General features: G+C 37.8%; 1 protein-coding gene across 3 annotated transcripts in view; it reads right to left on the bottom strand.

Moving 5' to 3' along the window:
- TBCK (TBC1 domain containing kinase) overlaps positions 1-19,157 on the bottom strand; it is a 195,072-nt gene that overhangs the window by 31,912 nt on the left and 144,003 nt on the right. For all 3 annotated transcript variants that reach the window (XM_043870827.1, XM_043870829.1, XM_043870828.1), the window contains exon 24: positions 10,847-11,022. In XM_043870827.1, the coding sequence (XP_043726762.1) occupies positions 10,847-11,022 (176 nt within the window). The remainder of the gene's footprint in view (positions 1-10,846; positions 11,023-19,157) is intronic.

The raw sequence follows: 19,157 nt of genomic DNA, 5'->3' as shown, positions 1-19,157 counted from the left end.
ATCTCATGTTTTCTAAATTCTAAAAGTGCACAGCAATTCTCACTTGCTGATATCACACTTCTATACACAAAGCATAATTATAGCTTACCAGACCAAGAAGGTAGGCTCAGTTATATGCTGGCTTCTTTGTTTGCTATGTTAGCAAATTACAGTTAGTGTCAAAGACCTCAAAGTAAAGGCTATACCTTTAGTATATCAAAAGTCAAAAGCTTCCTATTATAAAAATTATACCCTGAGATTTCACCATTTTTCTTTGCTAAATCTATTGCTGCTTTCTTTGAATAGGATCACCATCTCCAAGTCACTCTAAAACCTCATTTTTGTCATCCTATTAGTGGTAACATTCAACTATACTGTACTCATAAATCCCATTGCCCTATCTCTATCCCATTATCACTTGCCTATTTCAGACACTCATTACTTTGGGCTTAGACTATAGCAATAGCCTTTTGTTTTCTCTAACTCTCTTTTCCTTTGGAAATCCACTTTATTCACAATATTGTTATACTAAAACATTTAAAACGAAGTTCTGATTACCACACCGACGCTGAGAAACCTTCCATGGCTGCCTACAGGACAAAGTCCAGATTTTTCAGTTCGGCCCTTATGAACAGAACCAAACTACTTCAATTCCAACCAAACTGGATCACACCTGTTTCCAGTGCACATTCTGCCTAGTTCCTGTCGTTTTCCCTACCTAAATAGCTTTTCTCTATATTTAGTGTTCAAATATTACCTATCTTTTGAGATTTCCTCCATGAAAGTTTCCCTTCCTACAGTCTCTGTACATCTCTCATGACAGCCCTTTGATCTTTTATAACACAGACTAATGTGGCTTTTCTGGTGGCTCAAAGGTAAAGAATCTGCCTGTCAATGCAGGAGATATGGGTTCGATCCCTGAGTTGGGAAGATCCCCTAGATAAGTGAATGGCAATCCACTCCAATATTCTTGCCTGGGAAATCCCATGGACAGAGGAGCCTAGCAGGCTACAGAGGGCCGCAAGAGTCAGACATGACTTAGCGACTAAAACCACTAACACATACTAATGTACCTGACTTTCATCAAGACTTTAAATGATTTATATAAAGGATCTGCATTTATCTCATCTATGAAACTCTTACAATGCTTAATTCAGTGTCTAGAATACATCTAACATATTTGCTGAGTAAACAAATTTCAGAATTGTGCCTAACCTAGAGTAACTAGTGTCAGGGGCAAATACACTAAATGCCTCCTGGCCTTCCGAACTTGTGGCACCACTACCTGTCAATACTTGTGAGTGTCATGATACATAATTATCTTTTGTCAAAAATACAGTATGAGGAAAAAGAAATAGCAACAGGAGTCATTTCCTTGGACTTTCTCCAGCATAGATACCAACCCAAAGGGCCCAGTAAAACTAGTTTATTTTAGGGCAAAGCTAGAGACCTCACTCTGTGACTGGAAATATGAAGGAATATTTAAGTACAACAAATCTCTGGGTGATTCCATCCTTCTAGTCTTGCCTGCATCATTCCTTCCATAGTCATTCTTCTCACTGAAACACAAATCTGAGCATGCCACTTAACTGATCAAAATTCTTTAACATTTTCTCACAACCTATGGAATAAAACCTGGACTTCCTAGCACATTACACAACATTCTCTGTAAGTTGCCTTTGCCTACTTTAGTCTCACTTTCTAACCTCATATATTTCAGCCAAGTATATCCAGAGTACTGGTAATTCCCTTAATGTGTCTTCCTCACATTCTTTGCACCCATGCACTGTGTTTTTTCAGTCTCAAGTGCCCTCTTTCTCTTCATTGCTCGGGTGACTTCCACTTGTCTTTTAAGACTCATTTTGGGCATTATCTGGCTGAGATGACCATCCTTATATTCCCATGGCTTTCTGAGTATGGCTCAGACATAGAGCATTTCACACGGGATGGCAATTATCTATCTCACTTGTCTGCCTCAGCCACTAGACTGTGAGTTCCTGTTGGGCAGGGGCTCTGATTTAACCAATAAAGCAGGACTGACTGGCTGTTTAAATAAGGTTGATGGAACTCACGAACTGGGGCAATGGATAGGTGTCAGAGAAACTAGGAGCTCTCCTGCTCCAGTAGCTCAATGGTAAAGAATCTGACTGTAATGCAGGAGATGTGGGTTCGATCCCTGGGTCAAGAAGATCCCCTGGAGATGGAAATGGCAACCCACTCCAGTATTCTTACCTGGGAAACCCCATGGGAAGAGGAGTCTGGCAGGCTAGAGTCCATGGGGCTGCAAAAGAGTTGGACACCACTGAGCAACTGAACAGCAATTGATGTACTTCTCAAGACTATTAATCCAGACAGTGGAGACATTCTTCGGTGGTGGCTACCATATACGCCCACATTATACAAGGTCCATTCAGCTATGGTAGTATACTTGAATAGAAACTGTAATTTAAGTATGTTAAATCTAGATCAAACAAAAATCTTACTAAGCCTCTTTATTATCACTTTGCTCTGAACACAAGTACCTCACAAGTACCTTCACAAGTACTTTGAAGACTTTTTTAGAAATTAACTCTTCAGGACACAGAGACAAGAGCAATTCTAGCATTTACTAAGGATGAATAACGTGGTGTACTAATGAAAACAACTGAATTTATGTGCTTTTTAAATTAAAAAGTGTAAGCTTGAGGTCTTTCTTATAGCTTCTGATATTTAAAAAAAGTTAAGAGTTTTAAAAATAAAGCTTCAAAACCAATCTTGACTTGAAGCAAATGAGAACAGATCTTCAAAGTATTTCTGTTCATAGATAACAGTTGGACCCACATTATATGACTAAGACCACACTAAATATGAACTCTAGGGAATTTGAAATGAAATATTTAGAAGTATTAAAGAAAACAGCAGTTTAACTTGTGGATTACCTTTAAAACTATTAAGTACTTATGAAATTTATGTACTACCTGAGGAACATTTACTATTGCCTCTTTAAAATATTCAATTATTGTTTGCTCTGAAATCTCCATTATGTATTGAAAGACAAAAATAACTGACCTGAACCTTTACCTAGATTAACAATTCATGTTTCCTTCTCACAAAAACAAAAATAAAATCAGATTTCAACAAAAACTTAGCTGTTTAGCCTCCCTGATATAAGCCATTTAGCTCTACCATTAAGAATATGAACTAGATTATCTCTAGGATTCCTTCGTATTCTAAAGCTGGGATTATATCTCTACTGCAAGTGTATGAAGTCTGTCTTCATGTCCTCCAGATTTCCTTGTCTAAATTCCCCTCCTCTCCTGGTCTCCTCCAAGGTTAGAGGCAGTTCTCTCAGATTTTTGACATGTTTCTTCTCACCTACAATCACAAAAACTGATAATAGATTAAAATATTATCTCTTGCAGGGTATTTTTATTTTAACTGGGAATGTTTATATCATAAGTTGAATAGCTAAAGCTTTAACAGAACTTCAGGTGATGGGGTTCAGGACACGCCACCCCAAATTACGGCATCTTGACATACTGAATATTTTAAGTCGAAGGAATTTGAGAAATGTCATGTGCAGGAAGGACTTTCTGACCTCCCCATGCATCAGGTCATAAAACCTTCAATTGAGAGATGCCGTGCTTATATTGGGCTTCTCAGGTGGCGCTAGTGGTAAAGAACCTGTCTGCCGATGCAGGAGACATAAGAGATTCAAGTATGATCCCTGGGTTGGGAAGATCCCCTGGAGGAGGGCGTAGCAACCCACTCCAGTACTCTTGCCTGGAGAATCTCACAGACAGAGGAGCCTGGAGAGCTGGAGTCCACAGGGTCGCACAGAGTTGGACACGACTGAAGTGACTTAGCACACACGCACGCTCCTTATGTTAATACTTAGAGGATAGGAACATCCTTATCTTCAAGACTGAGGAATACTAAGAGGAATCTGAATAGACAGGCCTTGCTAAGCTTTCCTTGGTTTACTACAAACGTTTACAACACTTAGCTCAAACTCCTTTTGCTCCGTCACATTTTCCCATGGCTGTCCACTTTTCATCAGACCTAGCTTAAAAACACTCAGGTTTAGTCAATTCTTCAGGTGTTCCTTATGAAGGCTCCCATGTCATATAAAACTTTTATTAAATAAAATCTGTATACTTTTCTGTTATAGGGGCCCCTATAGAAAAGAACTTAGAAAAGTAGAGGAAAAAGATACTTTTCTTTCCTTATGTGCATAGCAGAGTTCTAGGGAGGGGTAAGGCTGTCCTCTGAATTCACTGGTAACTTATCTTGCTGAAGGATAACACTGCCTCCTTCCTTTTCATAAATGATCACTTTAATTATTTTACCTTGATGAAGAAAGATGACATGAAATTTAACTCTAGACATTTGCTCTCCTGAAATTGTTTTCAGGAGAGTAAATGTATAAGGAAAACAAATTTTTCACCGACATAAAGATGTATCACCTATATGAAGAACTGTATTAGCCAAATTTTCCTGCTTAAATGATTCATAAAAGCAAAAGAGAGGATAAAAAATGATTGGGTGTGTGCTCAGTCATCTCTGACTCTTTGCTACTCCATGGACTGTAGCCCGCCAGTCTTCTCTGTTCATGGAATTTTCCAGGCAAGCATACTGGAGTGGGTTGCCATTTCCTACACCAGGAGATCTTCCTGACCCAGGGACTGAATTTGTGTCTCCCGCGTTTCCTGCTTTGGCAGGTGGAGTTTTTACCACTGAGCCACCTGGGAAGCATAAAAATGACATAAGAAGACTATAAACAATTAATATTATACACAACACTTAAAAAAATAACTTTCTTAGGGGAAGAAAAAGATGTTACAGAGTTTCTGGTTTGTTCTTTTTCCTCCCCTCTATACTATACAGGACTAATTTGTAGGCAGTGGAGAAATAAAACTATTTAAAAAATATACTAGTGTTAAATATTTATTCATTTCTTAAACAGATAGGAAAAGTCATGTTAATCCCAGAGTTTAACTGAAAAATTAAGTTTGTCTACAAAAATGATTCCTTCAAAAAATATGAAGATTTCAATAGGCTTAATTCGTTAGTTTTAAAATTACAGCGTCTTAGTGACAGTTTTGGAAAATTTTAATAAAACATACTTTGAAAGCATTAGATCTTATAAATTAAGTTACTACAGTAGGAAAGAACCTTTCTAAAATGCTTCCTCTCTCAAAGCATTCCAAATTTTCTTTACAATATTTAAAATAACTCATTTTTCTTTGATTCTGTGTCTGTGTCTGTATAAAGATAACTATTAGTTGTATTTAATTTGGATTAAGCCCCCTACATACAGAGATACTGAAATCTTAATAGCTGAGTGTGTGTGTAAGATCTGAAGGAATGTATACCATGGATGGGACTTCCCAGGCAGTGCAGCGGTAAAGAATCCGCCCGCCAAGGCAGGAGACGTGAGTTTGATCCCTGGCTCAGGAAGATTTCCTGGAGTAGGAAATGGCAACCCAGTATTCTTGCCTGGAAAAACGGCATGGACAGGGGAGCCTCACAGGCTGGGTTGCAAAGAGTCAGACACAACTGAGTGCATACGGACATACAGTGTGTGAACACATAATCTGGAATCAACACACATCTCATTCAGTCATTAATTTATATTAAGTGACATATCTCAATCTTGTTTATGCTTGCTGAACAGTCCTATGAAAAGACCAAACAGCCACCTGCATAAATCTTGGAGAATAAAGGATGGAACATGAGGCTAGCTCTACCAACTGTGAGTTATGTGCCCTTGCAAAAGTTGATTAGCCTTTTCAAGCCTCAGTTTCTTCATCACTCAAATAGAGGTATTATTTTATGCCACGCTTGGCACACTGTGAGAGCTTAATGACTGCTATTATTGGTAGTCAATTCGCTTAGATCTATTGAATCTTAATAAATTATTCATTCTAAGTATCTCTCATTTTAAAGAAACAGGTCAGGCATAATACTGACACCATGTACATTTATATATCTTCAACAGGACAGTGAAAAGTTTTTAACCAACAGCATAAATCTCTCATTGTGGATTTTTTGGAATAGTGATTACAGGTAGTCAAGTAATTAAAGGCATGTTAGTAACTCTAATCACACTGTAGAGATTTCTGACTGCCCCATACCTTCTGGTTTCAGTGACTTTATCTCCTTTGAGAAAAGGTGATATCTCAGCAGAGCTGAATGATGTAAAGAGGTGGGCTATAAAAGATGTGGGGAGAAATATTCTAGGCAGGAGGAGCGAGGGCAAAGGCCTTGATGTATAAATATGCTTGGCCATTTTGGACCAGTAAGAAACCAGCAAGTAAAGTAAGAGAGGAAATCAGAGGCGATAAAGTCACTGAAGCCAGGTCTCTGCCGAGTTCCAACCTTGAACCAAGAGTGGTAGGATGACATCACGACACTCCTACGAGGGGCAACTCACCTATACTTATCAGAGCACAATTTTCAGGTGAGTTGCTCTGCTTGCTGCTGTTCTATTTATATTTATTCTGAAGAAAATAAAGGAGAGTATTAATAAAAATTAAAGTCAGACTATAAGTTTTGGAAAACTTGGATTGAACGTTCCTTTCATACTGTGTGTATTTTAAAAATTTCAAGTGGTTAATTAAGTAGCTTGAAAAGAAATATCAGGAGTGTTCAGTTCAGTTCAGTTCAGTCGCTCAGTCGTGTCCGACTCTTTGCGACCCCATGAATCACAGCATGCCAGGCCTCCCTGCCCACCACCAACTCCCGGAGTTTACCCAAACTCATGTCCATTGACTCGGTGATGTCATCCAACCATCTCATCTTCTGTCATCCCCTTCTCCTCCTGCCCTCAATATCTCCCAGCATCAGGGTCTTTTCCAATGAGTCAGCTCTTTGCATCAGGTGGCCAAAGCATTGGAGTTTCAGCTCCAACATCAGTCCTTCCAATGAATGCCCAGGACTGATCTCCTTTAGGATGGACTGGTTGCATCTCCTTGCAGCCCAAGGGACTCTCAAGAGTCTTCTCCAACACCACAGTTCAAAAGCATCAATTCTTCAGCACTCAGCTTTCTTCACAGTCCAACTCTCATATCCATACATGACCACTGGCAAAATCATAGCCTTGACTAGAAGGACCTCTGTTGACAAAATAATGTCCTGCTTTTTAATATGCTGTCTAGGTTGGTCATAACTTTCCTTCAGGAGTAACCATCTTTTAATTTCATGGCTGCAATCACCATCTGCAGTGATTTAGGAGCCCAGAAAAATAAAGTCAGCCACTGTTTCCCCATCTATTTGTCATGAAGTGACAGGACCAGATGCCATGATCTTAGTTTTCTGAATGTTGAGCTTTAAGCCAACTTTTTCACTCTCCTCTTTCACTTTCATCAAGAGGCTCTTTAGTTCTTTTTTCACTTTCTGCCATAAGGGTGGTGTCACCTGCATATCTGAGGTTACTCATATTCCTCCCGGCAGTCTTGATTTCAGCTTGTGCTTCTTCCAGCCCAGCGTTTCACATGATGTACTCTGCATATAAGTTAAATAAGCAGGATGATAATATACAGACTTGATGTACTCCTTTTCCTATTTGGAACCAGTCTGTTGTTCCATGTCCAGTTCTAACTGTTGCTTCCTGACCTGCATACAGGTTTCTCAAGAGGCAGGTCAGGTGGTCTGGTATTCCCATCTCTTTCAGAATTTTCCAGTTTGTTGTGATCCTATTAATGCTTCCTAAGGCCCACTTGACTTGACATTCCAGGATGTCTGGTTCTAGGTGAGTGATCACACCATCATCATTATCTGGGTCGTGAAGATCTTTTTTGTACAGTTCTTCTGTGTATTCTTGCCACCTCTTCTTAATATCTTCTGCTTCTGTTAGGTCCATACCATTTCTGTCCTTTATTGAGCCCATCTTTGCATGAAATGTTCCCTTGGTATCTCTAATTTTCTTGAAGAGATCTCTAGTCTTTCCCATTCTCTTGCTTTCCTCTATTTCTTTGCATTAATCGCTGAGGAAGGCTTTCCTATCTCTCCTTGCTATTCTTTGAGACTCTGCATTCAAATGCTTATATCTTTCGTTTTCTCCTTTGCTTCTCGCTTCTCTTCTTTTCACAGCCATTTGTAAGGCCTCCTCACACAGCCACTTTGCTTTTTTGCATTTCTTTTTCTTGGGGATGGTCTCCTTCCCTGTATCCTGTACAATGTCACGAACCTCCGTCCATAGTGCATCAGGCACTCTGTCTATCAGATCTAGTCCCTTAAATCTATTTCTCATTTCCACTGTATAATCATAAGGGATTTGATTTAGGTCATACCTGAATGGTCTAGTGGTTTCCCCCACTTTCTTCAATTTAAGTCTGAATTTGGCAATAAGGAGTTTATGATCTGAGCCACAGTCAGCTCCCGGTCTTGCTTTTGCTGACTGTATACAGCTTCTCCATCTTTGGCTGCAAAGAATATAATCAATCTGATTTCAGGGTTGGCCATCTGGTGATGTCCATGTGTAGAGTCTTCTCTTGTGTTGTTGGAAGAGAGTGTTTGCTATGACCTGTGCATTCTCTTGGCAAAACTATTAGCCTTTGCCCTACTTCATTCCATACTCCAAGGCTTAATTTGCCCGTTACTCCAGGTGTTTCTTGACTTCCTACTTTTGCATTCCAGTCCCCTATAATGAAAAGAACAGTTTTTTTGGGTGTTAGTTCTAAAAGGTCTTGTAGGTCTTCATAGAACCGTTCAACTTCAGCTTCTTCAGTGTTGCTTGTCAGGGCATAGACTTGGATTATCGTGATACTGAATGGTTTGTCTTGGACATGAACAGAGATCATTCTGTCATTTTGGAGACTGCATCCAAGTACTGCATTTCAGACTCTTTTGTTGACTATGATGGCTACTCCATTTCTTCTAAGGGATTCCTGCCCACAGTAGTAGATATAATGGTCATCTGAGTTAAATCCACCTATTCCAGCCCATTTTAGTTCGCTGATTCTTAGAATGTTGACGTTCACTCTTGCCATCTCCTGTTTGACCACCTCCAATTTGCCTTGATTCATGGACCTAACATTCCAGGTTCCTTTGCAATATTGCTCTTTACAGCATTGAACCTTGCTTCTGTCACCAGTCACATTCATAACTGGGTGTGTTTTTGCTTTGGCTCCATTACTTCATTCTTTCTGGAGTTATTTCTCCACTGATCTCCAGTAGCATATTGGGCACCTACCGACCTGGGGAGTTCATCTTTCAGTGTCCTGTCTTTTTGCCTTTTCATACTGTTCATGGGGTTCTCAAGGGCAGAATACTGAAGTGGTTTGCCATTCCCTTCTCCAGGAGACCACATTTTGTCAGACCTCTCCACCATGACCCGTCCGTCTTGGGTGGCCCCACATGGCATGGCTTAGTTTCATTGAGTTAGACAAGATTGTGGTCCTGTGATCAGATTGGCTAGTTTTCTGTGATTGTGGTTTCAGCCTGTCTGCCCTCTGATGCCCTCTCTTAGTGCCTACCATCTTACTTGGGTTTCTCTTACCTTGGAGTGTGGCGTATACATAAACTGTTTTAATTATTTTACTAATAGTCCTTAACATTAGAATAGATCACTGTAAAATACGCTTTTTTGGATGGTTTTACGAGTCAATAACTAAAGGATAAACCAAAAGAAACATAAACTAAAACACTAAGAAACTAAAAGTACTTAAAACGTTAGAAATAATAGATAAGAAGAACTTGTACATCAGGGGTCCCAGATCAGTCACTTGGAACTGAATGCTTCTTTTGGGAGTCCACTCTACTCTGCTGAGGAACTCTTAGTACCCCTAAAGCCCTAACACCAGGAACATGAATACTTATATTCTCCCCAAACTCGGGGTCTCATAGTCTAGAGAAAGTAGAAACTTTTCACAGAACAGATGCTGAGGTATCATTTGAAGTAGAAGGCTCTCAAAGTGTATTTTCAGTAATCTAAGATTCTAGGGATTGCTTTAGGAGTTCTGGAAATGTATGGCTTGAATTTCATTTTAAAATTTCATTTCAAAAATTGTGATTGAAAATATGCACATGAAAACTTATATGCCAACTTCAGCATATAAGAAACCACCAACTTGCCAACCCTCATCTACCTATAACCCTTATTTATAGTTAGTAAATGCTACAAATGTTAACTTACAAAGAAAACTAATTGTAAAAAATGTCTTCATTTATATTTTATATATTGAGTTTCTAAGAAAAATTTTATTTTAAGAGGTAGTTACCTAGTTTAAAAAAAAACAAAGACAAAAACAGAAAATCATTTACCTAGATTTAAGAGTATAGACAATCAAGGCACGCTTTACAAAAATCTGATAGAGATGAAAATATAAGGAGAAAGACCAAACTATTACTACTTTGTAACTTTTCATATTTTAATGTCAAGCAAAACCACCAGAAGTTATGGTACATTTAATAGTAAAATATCAGTGGAAAATAACATGTTTCCTATAAGCCAATATTTTTAAAATTATAATAAATAAAAGTTCAGTGTTGAGATCTGGTGAACTTTCCTCTTGAGGCTATGAGGTACACCAGGTAAACACTTACTCTTCATCTCTGCCAAAGCTTTATCTATGCCAGGAAGGATTCAAATTCCCCCAGGAGCACCAATATACACCAGAGAAACACAAAAACCAAGAAAATAGCCCATTATTCTGGTGGTGTTTGGAAAGTATTTTAAGGTCTCTGGTATGTAATGTTATCTTATGAAACATTATATTAATATTATGCAAGTCTATTCTGGCATCCAGTTTGAGAACTATTTAGCTATCTGAATTCAGAGGAATCCCAAACATGTTCATTGTTTTTACCACATGCCCGTTAAATGAAAAGGAAGCAATGTGAATAAAGCAGTACCACCCTTTAAAACCAAATGTGTAAAGGATACTCTTCACTATTCCGGATGTCGACTACCAAGAGCTTTGGTTTACTGGACTTTGTCTTCTTGGTGGGTGTTTTGAATTGGCCAGTCACTGTAAGCTCACACAAGTCAATCAGGTCCTCTGCTGAAATCCGGGGTGATACTTCTGACTTTAAGTCATTTAACGGAATGGATTCTCTTGACTGAAAAAAATGAACAAACAATACAAATATTGAGAATATTATAGAGAGACAAACGATAGCCAGTATAGGATGTCTTCAAGTTTTTGATATCAATCACTATAGCATATGGGAGAATAGAAAACTATATCTCATTTTAGCTGTGTACTGTGTACCTATTTCCTACCACTGATGTTTACTTTTTTTTTTCCATTTATTTTTATTAGTTGGAGGCTGATGTTTACTTTTTTATTAGTCACAAATATTGTTGTTGTCTGGGAAAGACTAGAGCTCTCTTCAAGAAAATCAGAGATACCAAGGGAACATTTCATGCAAAGATGGGCTCAATAAAAGACAGAAATGGTATGGACCTAACAGAAGCAGAAGATATTAAGAAGAGGTGGCAAGAATACACAGAAGAACTGTACAAAAAAGATCTTCACGACCCAGATAATGATGATGGTGTGATCACTCACCTAGAACCAGACATCCTGGAATGTCAAGTCAAGTGGGCCTTAGAAAGCATCACCACAAACAAAGCTAGTGGAGGTGATGGAATTCCAGTTGAGCTATTTCAAATCCTAAAAGATGATGCTGTGAAAGTGCTGCACTCAATATGCCAGCAAGTTTGGAAAACTTAGCAGTGGCCACAGGACTGGAAAAGGTCAGTTATCATTCCAATCCCAAAGAAAGGCAATGCCAAAGAATGTTCAAACTACCGCACAACTGCACTCATTTCACACACTAGCAAAGTAATGCGTGAAATTCTCCAAGCCAGGCTTCAGCAACACATGAACCATGAACTTCCAGATGTTCAAGTTGGTTTTAGAAAAGGCAGAGGAACAAGAGATCAAACTGCCAACATCTGCTGGATCATCAAAAAAGCAAGAAAAACATCCAGAAAAACATCTATTTCTGCTTTATTGACTATGCCAAAGCCTTTGACTGTGTGGATTACAATAAACTGTGGAAAATTCTGAAAGAGATGGGAATACCAGACCACCTGACCTGCCTCTTGAGAAACCTGTATGCAGGTCAGGAAGCAACAGTTAGAACTGGACATGGAACAACAGACTGGTTCCAAATAGGAAAAGGAGTACATCAAGTCTGTATATTATCATCCTGCTTATTTAACTTATATGCAGAGTACATCATGTGAAACGCTGGGCTGGAAGAAGCACAAGCTGAAATCAAGACTGCCGGGAGGAATATGAGTAACCTCAGATATGCAGGTGACACCACCCTTATGGCAGAAAGTGAAAAAGAACTAAAGAGCCTCTTGATGAAAGTGAAAGAGGAGAGTGAAAAAGTTGGCTTAAAGCTCAACATTCAGAAAACTAAGATCATGGCATCTGGTCCTGTCACTTCATGACAAATAGATGGGGAAACAGTGGCTGACTTTATTTTTCTGGGCTCCTAAATCACTGCAGATGGTGATTGCAGCCATGAAATTAAAAGATGGTTACTCCTGAAGGAAAGTTATGACCAACCTAGACAGCATATTAAAAAGCAGGACATTATTTTGTCAACAGAGGTCCTTCTAGTCAAGGCTATGATTTTGCCAGTGGTCATGTATGGATATGAGAGTTGGACTGTGAAGAAAGCTGAGTGCTGAAGAATTGATGCTTTTGAACTGTGGTGTTGGAGAAGACTCTTGAGAGTCCCTTGGGCTGCAAGGAGATCCAACCAGTCCATCCAAAGGAGATCAGTCCTGGGCATTCATTGGAAGGACTGATGTTGGAGCTGAAACTCCAATACTTTGGCCACCTGATGCGAAGAGCTGACTCATTGGAAAAGACTCTGATGCTGGGAAAGATTGAGTGTAGGAGGAGAAGGGGACGACAGAGGATGAGATGGTTGGATGGCATCACCGAGTCAATGGACATGAGTTTGGGTAAACTCCGGGAGTTGGTGATGGACAGGCAGGCCTGGTGTGCTGCGGTTCATGGGGTCACAGGGAGTCAGACACCACTGAGTGACTGAACTGAACTGAAGTGAATACTGGAGTGGGTTGCCATTTTCTTTTCCAGGGGATTTTCCCAACTCAGGGATCGAATTCTTGTCTCTTGTGTCTCCTGCACTGCCAGGCAGATTTTTTACCACTGAGCCACCTGGAAAGCACACATAAGAAACCATTAACCTTTTCCTTCACTACAACTTCCTGGCTCAAATATGATGGAAAGAAATGAGGTATACTTTTCCTTATGAGAGCACTGTTTATCTTTAAAAACAGCTCTTTTAAACACATTTCATTTTTCTTCAAGTATAATTACTGTTGTTGTAAATTGCATTTATTAAAGCTCTGGTAATATGAAAATTGTTTTGTGACTCAGTATTGAACTTTTCTAACATGATTTATGTTAGAACCATTCATTACTTATGAATGGTTGGGTGGAAAGTAGATTCTCAGAAATGAAGAACAACATAATGCTTTCTTAGATAATTAAAGCAAATTGACAGTGTATCTTACTTGTAAAGGAGGTAAAATCAGACTCCAGACCACCGAACTTGTCTGCATATGTTTGTTACATGTCATAATACTGATTCAGACTTAAAAAAAAAAAAAACGCTCAGTTGTGTCCAACTCTTTGTGACCCCATGGACTGTATAGTTCATGGAATTCTCTCGGCCAGAATACTAGAAAGGGTAGCCTTTCCCTTCTCCAGGGGATCTTCCCAACCTAGGGATCAAACCCAGGTCTCCTGCATTGCAGGCGATTCTTTACCAGCTGAGCCACCAGGGAAGCCCAATTCAGACTAAGGGCCATTCACAATTCTTCTTCATGTTATTTGGTGGGCAGTAGGATCCCCTACCCTTCACAAAAGGCAACACAATACATCTCAATTCAACATAAACTTGTTGAATACTAGTAGTCACTCCTGAAAACTTATTTAACATAATTAGAAAATTTAAGAACTTTCAAAATTCACTTGATTTAAAATATGGGGATTCAAAAAATTTTTACTTATATGCTTAATATGCTTTCAAGATTGAGTCTAACTATTATCTCATTTGCTTATTTTCTCTTTTTCCTCAATTTCATAGTGGGATTCCACATATATAATTTCCAATTTAGACTTTCTAGGCAGGAGAGAATAAAGCCTATGCATCATGTAACAGACAGACTTATTTTGAAAAAAAAAAAAATTGTTCTCAATTGTTTTTGGAGTTTGAATGCCTTGGGTTTCTGTAACTATGTCTGCTATAAATTCTTTAGTAGTAACAGTAAAGCACTTGTTCTCTCACTTTATTAGCTTTTAAATAGAAATGGAAGTTGCTAAGTTTTATGAATTTATTGCACTTTATAAGTAATAGGGATTAGGAATTTTACCTTTTTAGTATTAGAAATTAAATCTACATAAACATTCTCAAATTAAAACTGCTTCAGAAAGATTAGTTTTAAAATCAGCAAGTCATACAATCAATGCTTCTATCTTCTTTTTCATTAGATTGCCGGCTCTACAGGTATTTTCCTCAGCCTTCACATGAAGCTGTACATTTATGAAGATAAAATAAAGAACTCTTGATTACTCTAGTTCTGCTTTCAGTCATTCAGTGCTGAATGGGGCATTGCTAAAAGAGGTTTTGTCTGAATGGAAGGCGTGCCTGACTGACTGATGAACTAAAGAATTTGACCAAAGTATTCTCTATGAAGAACTGATTGATGAAAGAAAGATTTGACCTTGGCGTTAGTTCCAATCAAATGCATCATTTGTGAGGAGCTTCTTCAAAGAAAAGACTGATTGCTTTATGAAATGGTAAGAAAAGAAGAAAACAGGAGTCACTGACAAGTTCGTAACTTTCTGAAATTTGAGTGTGCATCATCAAAGGACTTTAATATGTTACAAGCATGTTCATTTACAAATTAATTTTAGGAGATTAGTAAATTATACTCAGGGCAAATTATACAACTTGCTTTATGAAAAAAGTAATTATAATACTAAAAAATTCAGAATCTAGTTTTTCATTTATTAGACAGTTTCATTCACAATTTCACTATTCACTATACAATTTCCACTTAAGAGGCATAAAAGTAAAACTTCCTTTATAAAATTTAAATCTTCTTTAGTATCATTGATATTGGTATTTTCCTGTGTGAGTAGGATTTCAAATTCACAGAACATTGTTTATGGACAATGGACAAAAATTGAGGGTAACTGCAGAACAACTCTGAAAATTTCTATTATCATTTCTGCCCAAGACCCTGTACATACAACGCACATTAAATTTAGATGTCCAAATGTCAGAAATCAATTGGTATGAGAATGACTTTAAAAAAAATAATATTTCATTTCCAAACTAGAGTCAAAATTTATTTAGCAATGTTACTGACAAAAACTATCTTTCAAAAAAAAAAAAAACAAAAAAAAAACAAAACTATCTTTCAGTAGAGTGAATTCTCTGAAAGGGTATCTAAATGTGTTAGTGATAATGCTGAGCAAGCAAGCAAAACTCCAAAACTGGGTAACATGAGAGTTTCCTGTGTCCATTAAACTACTAGGAGAATCACTCTGTCATGGTATCTTAGAGTCTGAAATGGTAGACTTGACTTTTTTTGGCATATGGTGTTAGAGAATGTTCTGATTTTTTTTTTTAACATGTAGCTATTCAGTTTTCTCAGTATCACTTATTGAAGAAAGTGTCTCTATTTTTGTCCCTTTTGTAGTAGATTAACTGACTACAGGTGCCTGGGTATATTTCTGGGTTCTCTATTCTGTTCCATTGATCCATGTGTCTGCTTTTGTGCCAGTACCAGGTTTGACTACTGTAACGCTGCAGTATAATCTGAAGTCAGGGAGCACGATTCCTCCAACTCTGTTTTTCTTTCTTAAGATTGTTTTCACTATTTGGGGTCTTTTGTGTTTCTATACAAAGTTTAAAATTATTTGTTCTAGTTCTGTGAAAAATGTCATTGGCATTTTGATAGGGATTGAATCTGTAGACTGCCTTGGGAAGTATGATCGTTTTAACAATGTTAATTTTTTCAATCCAAGAACATGGTATATCTTTTCATCTGTTTGTGACATCTTCAATTTCTTTCATCAGCGTCTTATAGTTTTTCAACTACAGGTCTTTTACCTCCTTGAAAGAAAGCGAAAAGTGAAAGTGAAGTCACTTAGTCGTGTCTGACTCTTTGTGACCCCATGGACTCTAGCCTACCAGGCTTCTTCATCCATGCGATTTTCCAGGCAAGAATAATGGAGTGGGTTGCCATTTCCTTCTCCAGGAGATCTTCCTGACCCAGGGATTGAACTCAGGTCTCTGCAGGCAGATGCTTTACTGTCTGAGCCACCAGGGAAGTCCTTTACCTCCTTAGGTAGGTTTATTCCTTATTCACTATTTTATTTTTTTTTTGATTCAGTGGTAAATGGGATTGTTTCCTTAATTTCTCTTTCTGATAGTTCACTGTTAGTGTATAGAAATGTAATAGATTTTTATATATTAATTTTGTACCTGCAACTTTACCGAATTCATGAGCTCTAGTAGTTTTCTGATGGTGCCTTTAGGATTTTCTATTAGAGTATCATGTCATCGCTAACAGTGACACTTCCTCCTTTCTAATTTTGATTCCTTTTATCTCTTTCTCTTGTCTGATATCTATGGTTAGGACTTGCAATACTATGTTGAATAAAAGTGGTGAGAGTGGGCATCCTTGTCTTGTTCCTGATCTTAGAGGAAATGTTTTTAGCTTTTCACCATTGAGTTAGTTGTGTGTTTGTCATATATGGCCTTTTTTATGTTGAGGTATTTCCCTTTATGCCCACCTTCTGGAGAGTTGGTTTTTTTAAAAAATCATAAATGGATATTGAATTATATCAAAAGCTTTTTCTGTATATTTTGAGAAAATCATATGATTCTTTAATTTGCTAATGTGATTATCACACTTATTGATTTGCAGACACTTAAAAATCTTTGTATCCCTGGAAATATTAACTATGAGAATAAAGAACTGGTGTTTAGAACACTCTTCCCATATTTTCTGTCACATGTCCTGGCACTAACTTCAATCTAGTTACTACCAAGGACAGAAATCTGAAAAGCACTGCAGACTTTTCATCCTTCCTTATTTCTCATTCCTATATAACAAATCCCCAAGTTCCATCAAAATAACTCTTGAATCTGAATCTGTTCCCTGATTTACTGCCCTACTTCAGGGCTTCTGCCACTGCTCAAATGGACTGTAGAAGCTGTTTGCCCCTCTTGTATTTCTTTTTTTCTTCTAATATTCTTGTCACATAAAGTCATCCCTTCTAATCCATATTCCAAATGCCACTTGAGTCAAAATAAAAACCTGATCAGGCTTCCCTGGTGGCTCAGATGGTAAAGATGTATGCCTGCAATGAAGGAGACCTGGATTTGATCTCTGGGTCAGGAAGATCCCCCTGGAGAAAGGAACAACCCACTCCAGTATTCTTCCCTGGGAAGTTCCATCCCTGGGGTCATAAAGAATCGGACACAACTGAGCAGCTAACATACACTTAAAAATCTGATCATGTAGATTTTATAATTAAGAACACCTCACTGGCTTCTAGACATTGATGGAGTGAAATCCAAATTCTTTGGTATAGAATATAAAGTCTTTTATGAATTGCTATCTGTCTATACTAGGCAAGAGACTGTAGGCTGGGGTCAGATTACCAGGACTCAAATTTTGGCCAGCCCACTCACAGTGTATGATTTTGGACATGATACTTAAACTTTCTACCTAATTTCTTCATCTATAAAGTGGGATAACAGCAGTTATCTAAATCCTCCTGGGCTGCTATAAGAACTAAATGTTAGTCTATATAAAACATTTAGAATAGTGTCTGACACACGGTCAGAGTTTAATAAATGCTTGGTATCTGTCGCCTTTTTTCTCACCCCTCACCGCCTTGTACCTTGTGCGTTGGCGCTAGCAGACTATCTGCCTTTTTATACCACGGTGCCACCTTTGCCCGCATTGCTTCCTCTGCTTAGAATGCCACACCTTGTCCACTGGATAAATACCTGCTCACCTTACAAGTATCAGTTCAAACATTACTCTCTCTGTGAAGAAAGTCTTTTTAACCTCTGACAGGCTCATTTAGTTTCTCTCCTGCGTCCCCACAGGTATCTGGTACATGTCTTTATTGTAATAGGATTATTTACTTCCACCAGACTAAGAGCTCCTCAAAGACAAGCAAAGTTACTTTTACACCTATGATTTCCCCAGGTTTCAGCATATTATCTGACACATAATATATCTGTTGAATACGAATGAATAAAATAGTATTTCTAAATTTTCTATTACTTTCCCTGAGTAATTTTGTGCTGCATCATAGTAATTACTATACTTGTAATACATTATCTGTTTCTTCACTTGAATTACAAAATCCTTAAATGCAGGTTCTGCGTCTTTTCATATTTGTATCTCCAAGAGACAGCACAAGGTCTGGCACCAAAAATTGTTAATAGGTATTTAATGAATGAATGAGTGAATAAAAATGTGATTAAATAACATTACAGAGCAAAGCTATTTGTCTGGATCACTAGACAGACTCTTCAGGGATGGCAAATCATCAGATTCTCTAGCCTCTGGGCACTGTGATGGTTAATCAAGAATACTGAAACCTATGTCTGCCTCAGTGATTTCTCACAGCCATCTCTCTTTTCCTCAACTGGAAAACTGGAGATGACAGCTGCTACCATATAAGCTTACAAAACATCCTCTAATTAATTGAAAGACTTAGGTGAATATAAAGAAGGCAAAAATAAGCACACATACAAAACTATCCTTAGTAAAGCAATGATAATTTAATGATAATAAAAAATATGAATGAAGGAAAAAATAGATGAATACCAGAGATGAAACTTAGGGGAATATCAATAAAACTGGAAAAGCTGTATACGAACCATGTGCCTGATAATAAATGAGAGAAATATAAGTACATATGCTTCTTTTTTTGCTTCTCTATATTTTCTTTATATCTCTCTTTTCCTTTCTTTATACTTTCTAATTATCTATAAATGAGAACAATATAAGCATGTAAAATTATTTGAAAAAATAATTGATTCCAAATATTTTCAAAAGAATAGAAAATCTGCATAGACCTATATATTCATAGACCAAGGTAAAGTTCAGGAGAATGATGAACTGTGCGTGTGTGTGCTTTACAATACAATACAATAGACTATTT

This window comes from Cervus elaphus, chromosome 17 (assembly GCF_910594005.1).
Source record: "Cervus elaphus chromosome 17, mCerEla1.1, whole genome shotgun sequence".
Lineage (NCBI taxonomy): Eukaryota > Metazoa > Chordata > Mammalia > Artiodactyla > Cervidae > Cervus > Cervus elaphus.
The sequence above is the reverse complement of the archived record's forward strand: the minus strand, read 5'-3'. Positions and strand labels throughout refer to the sequence as shown.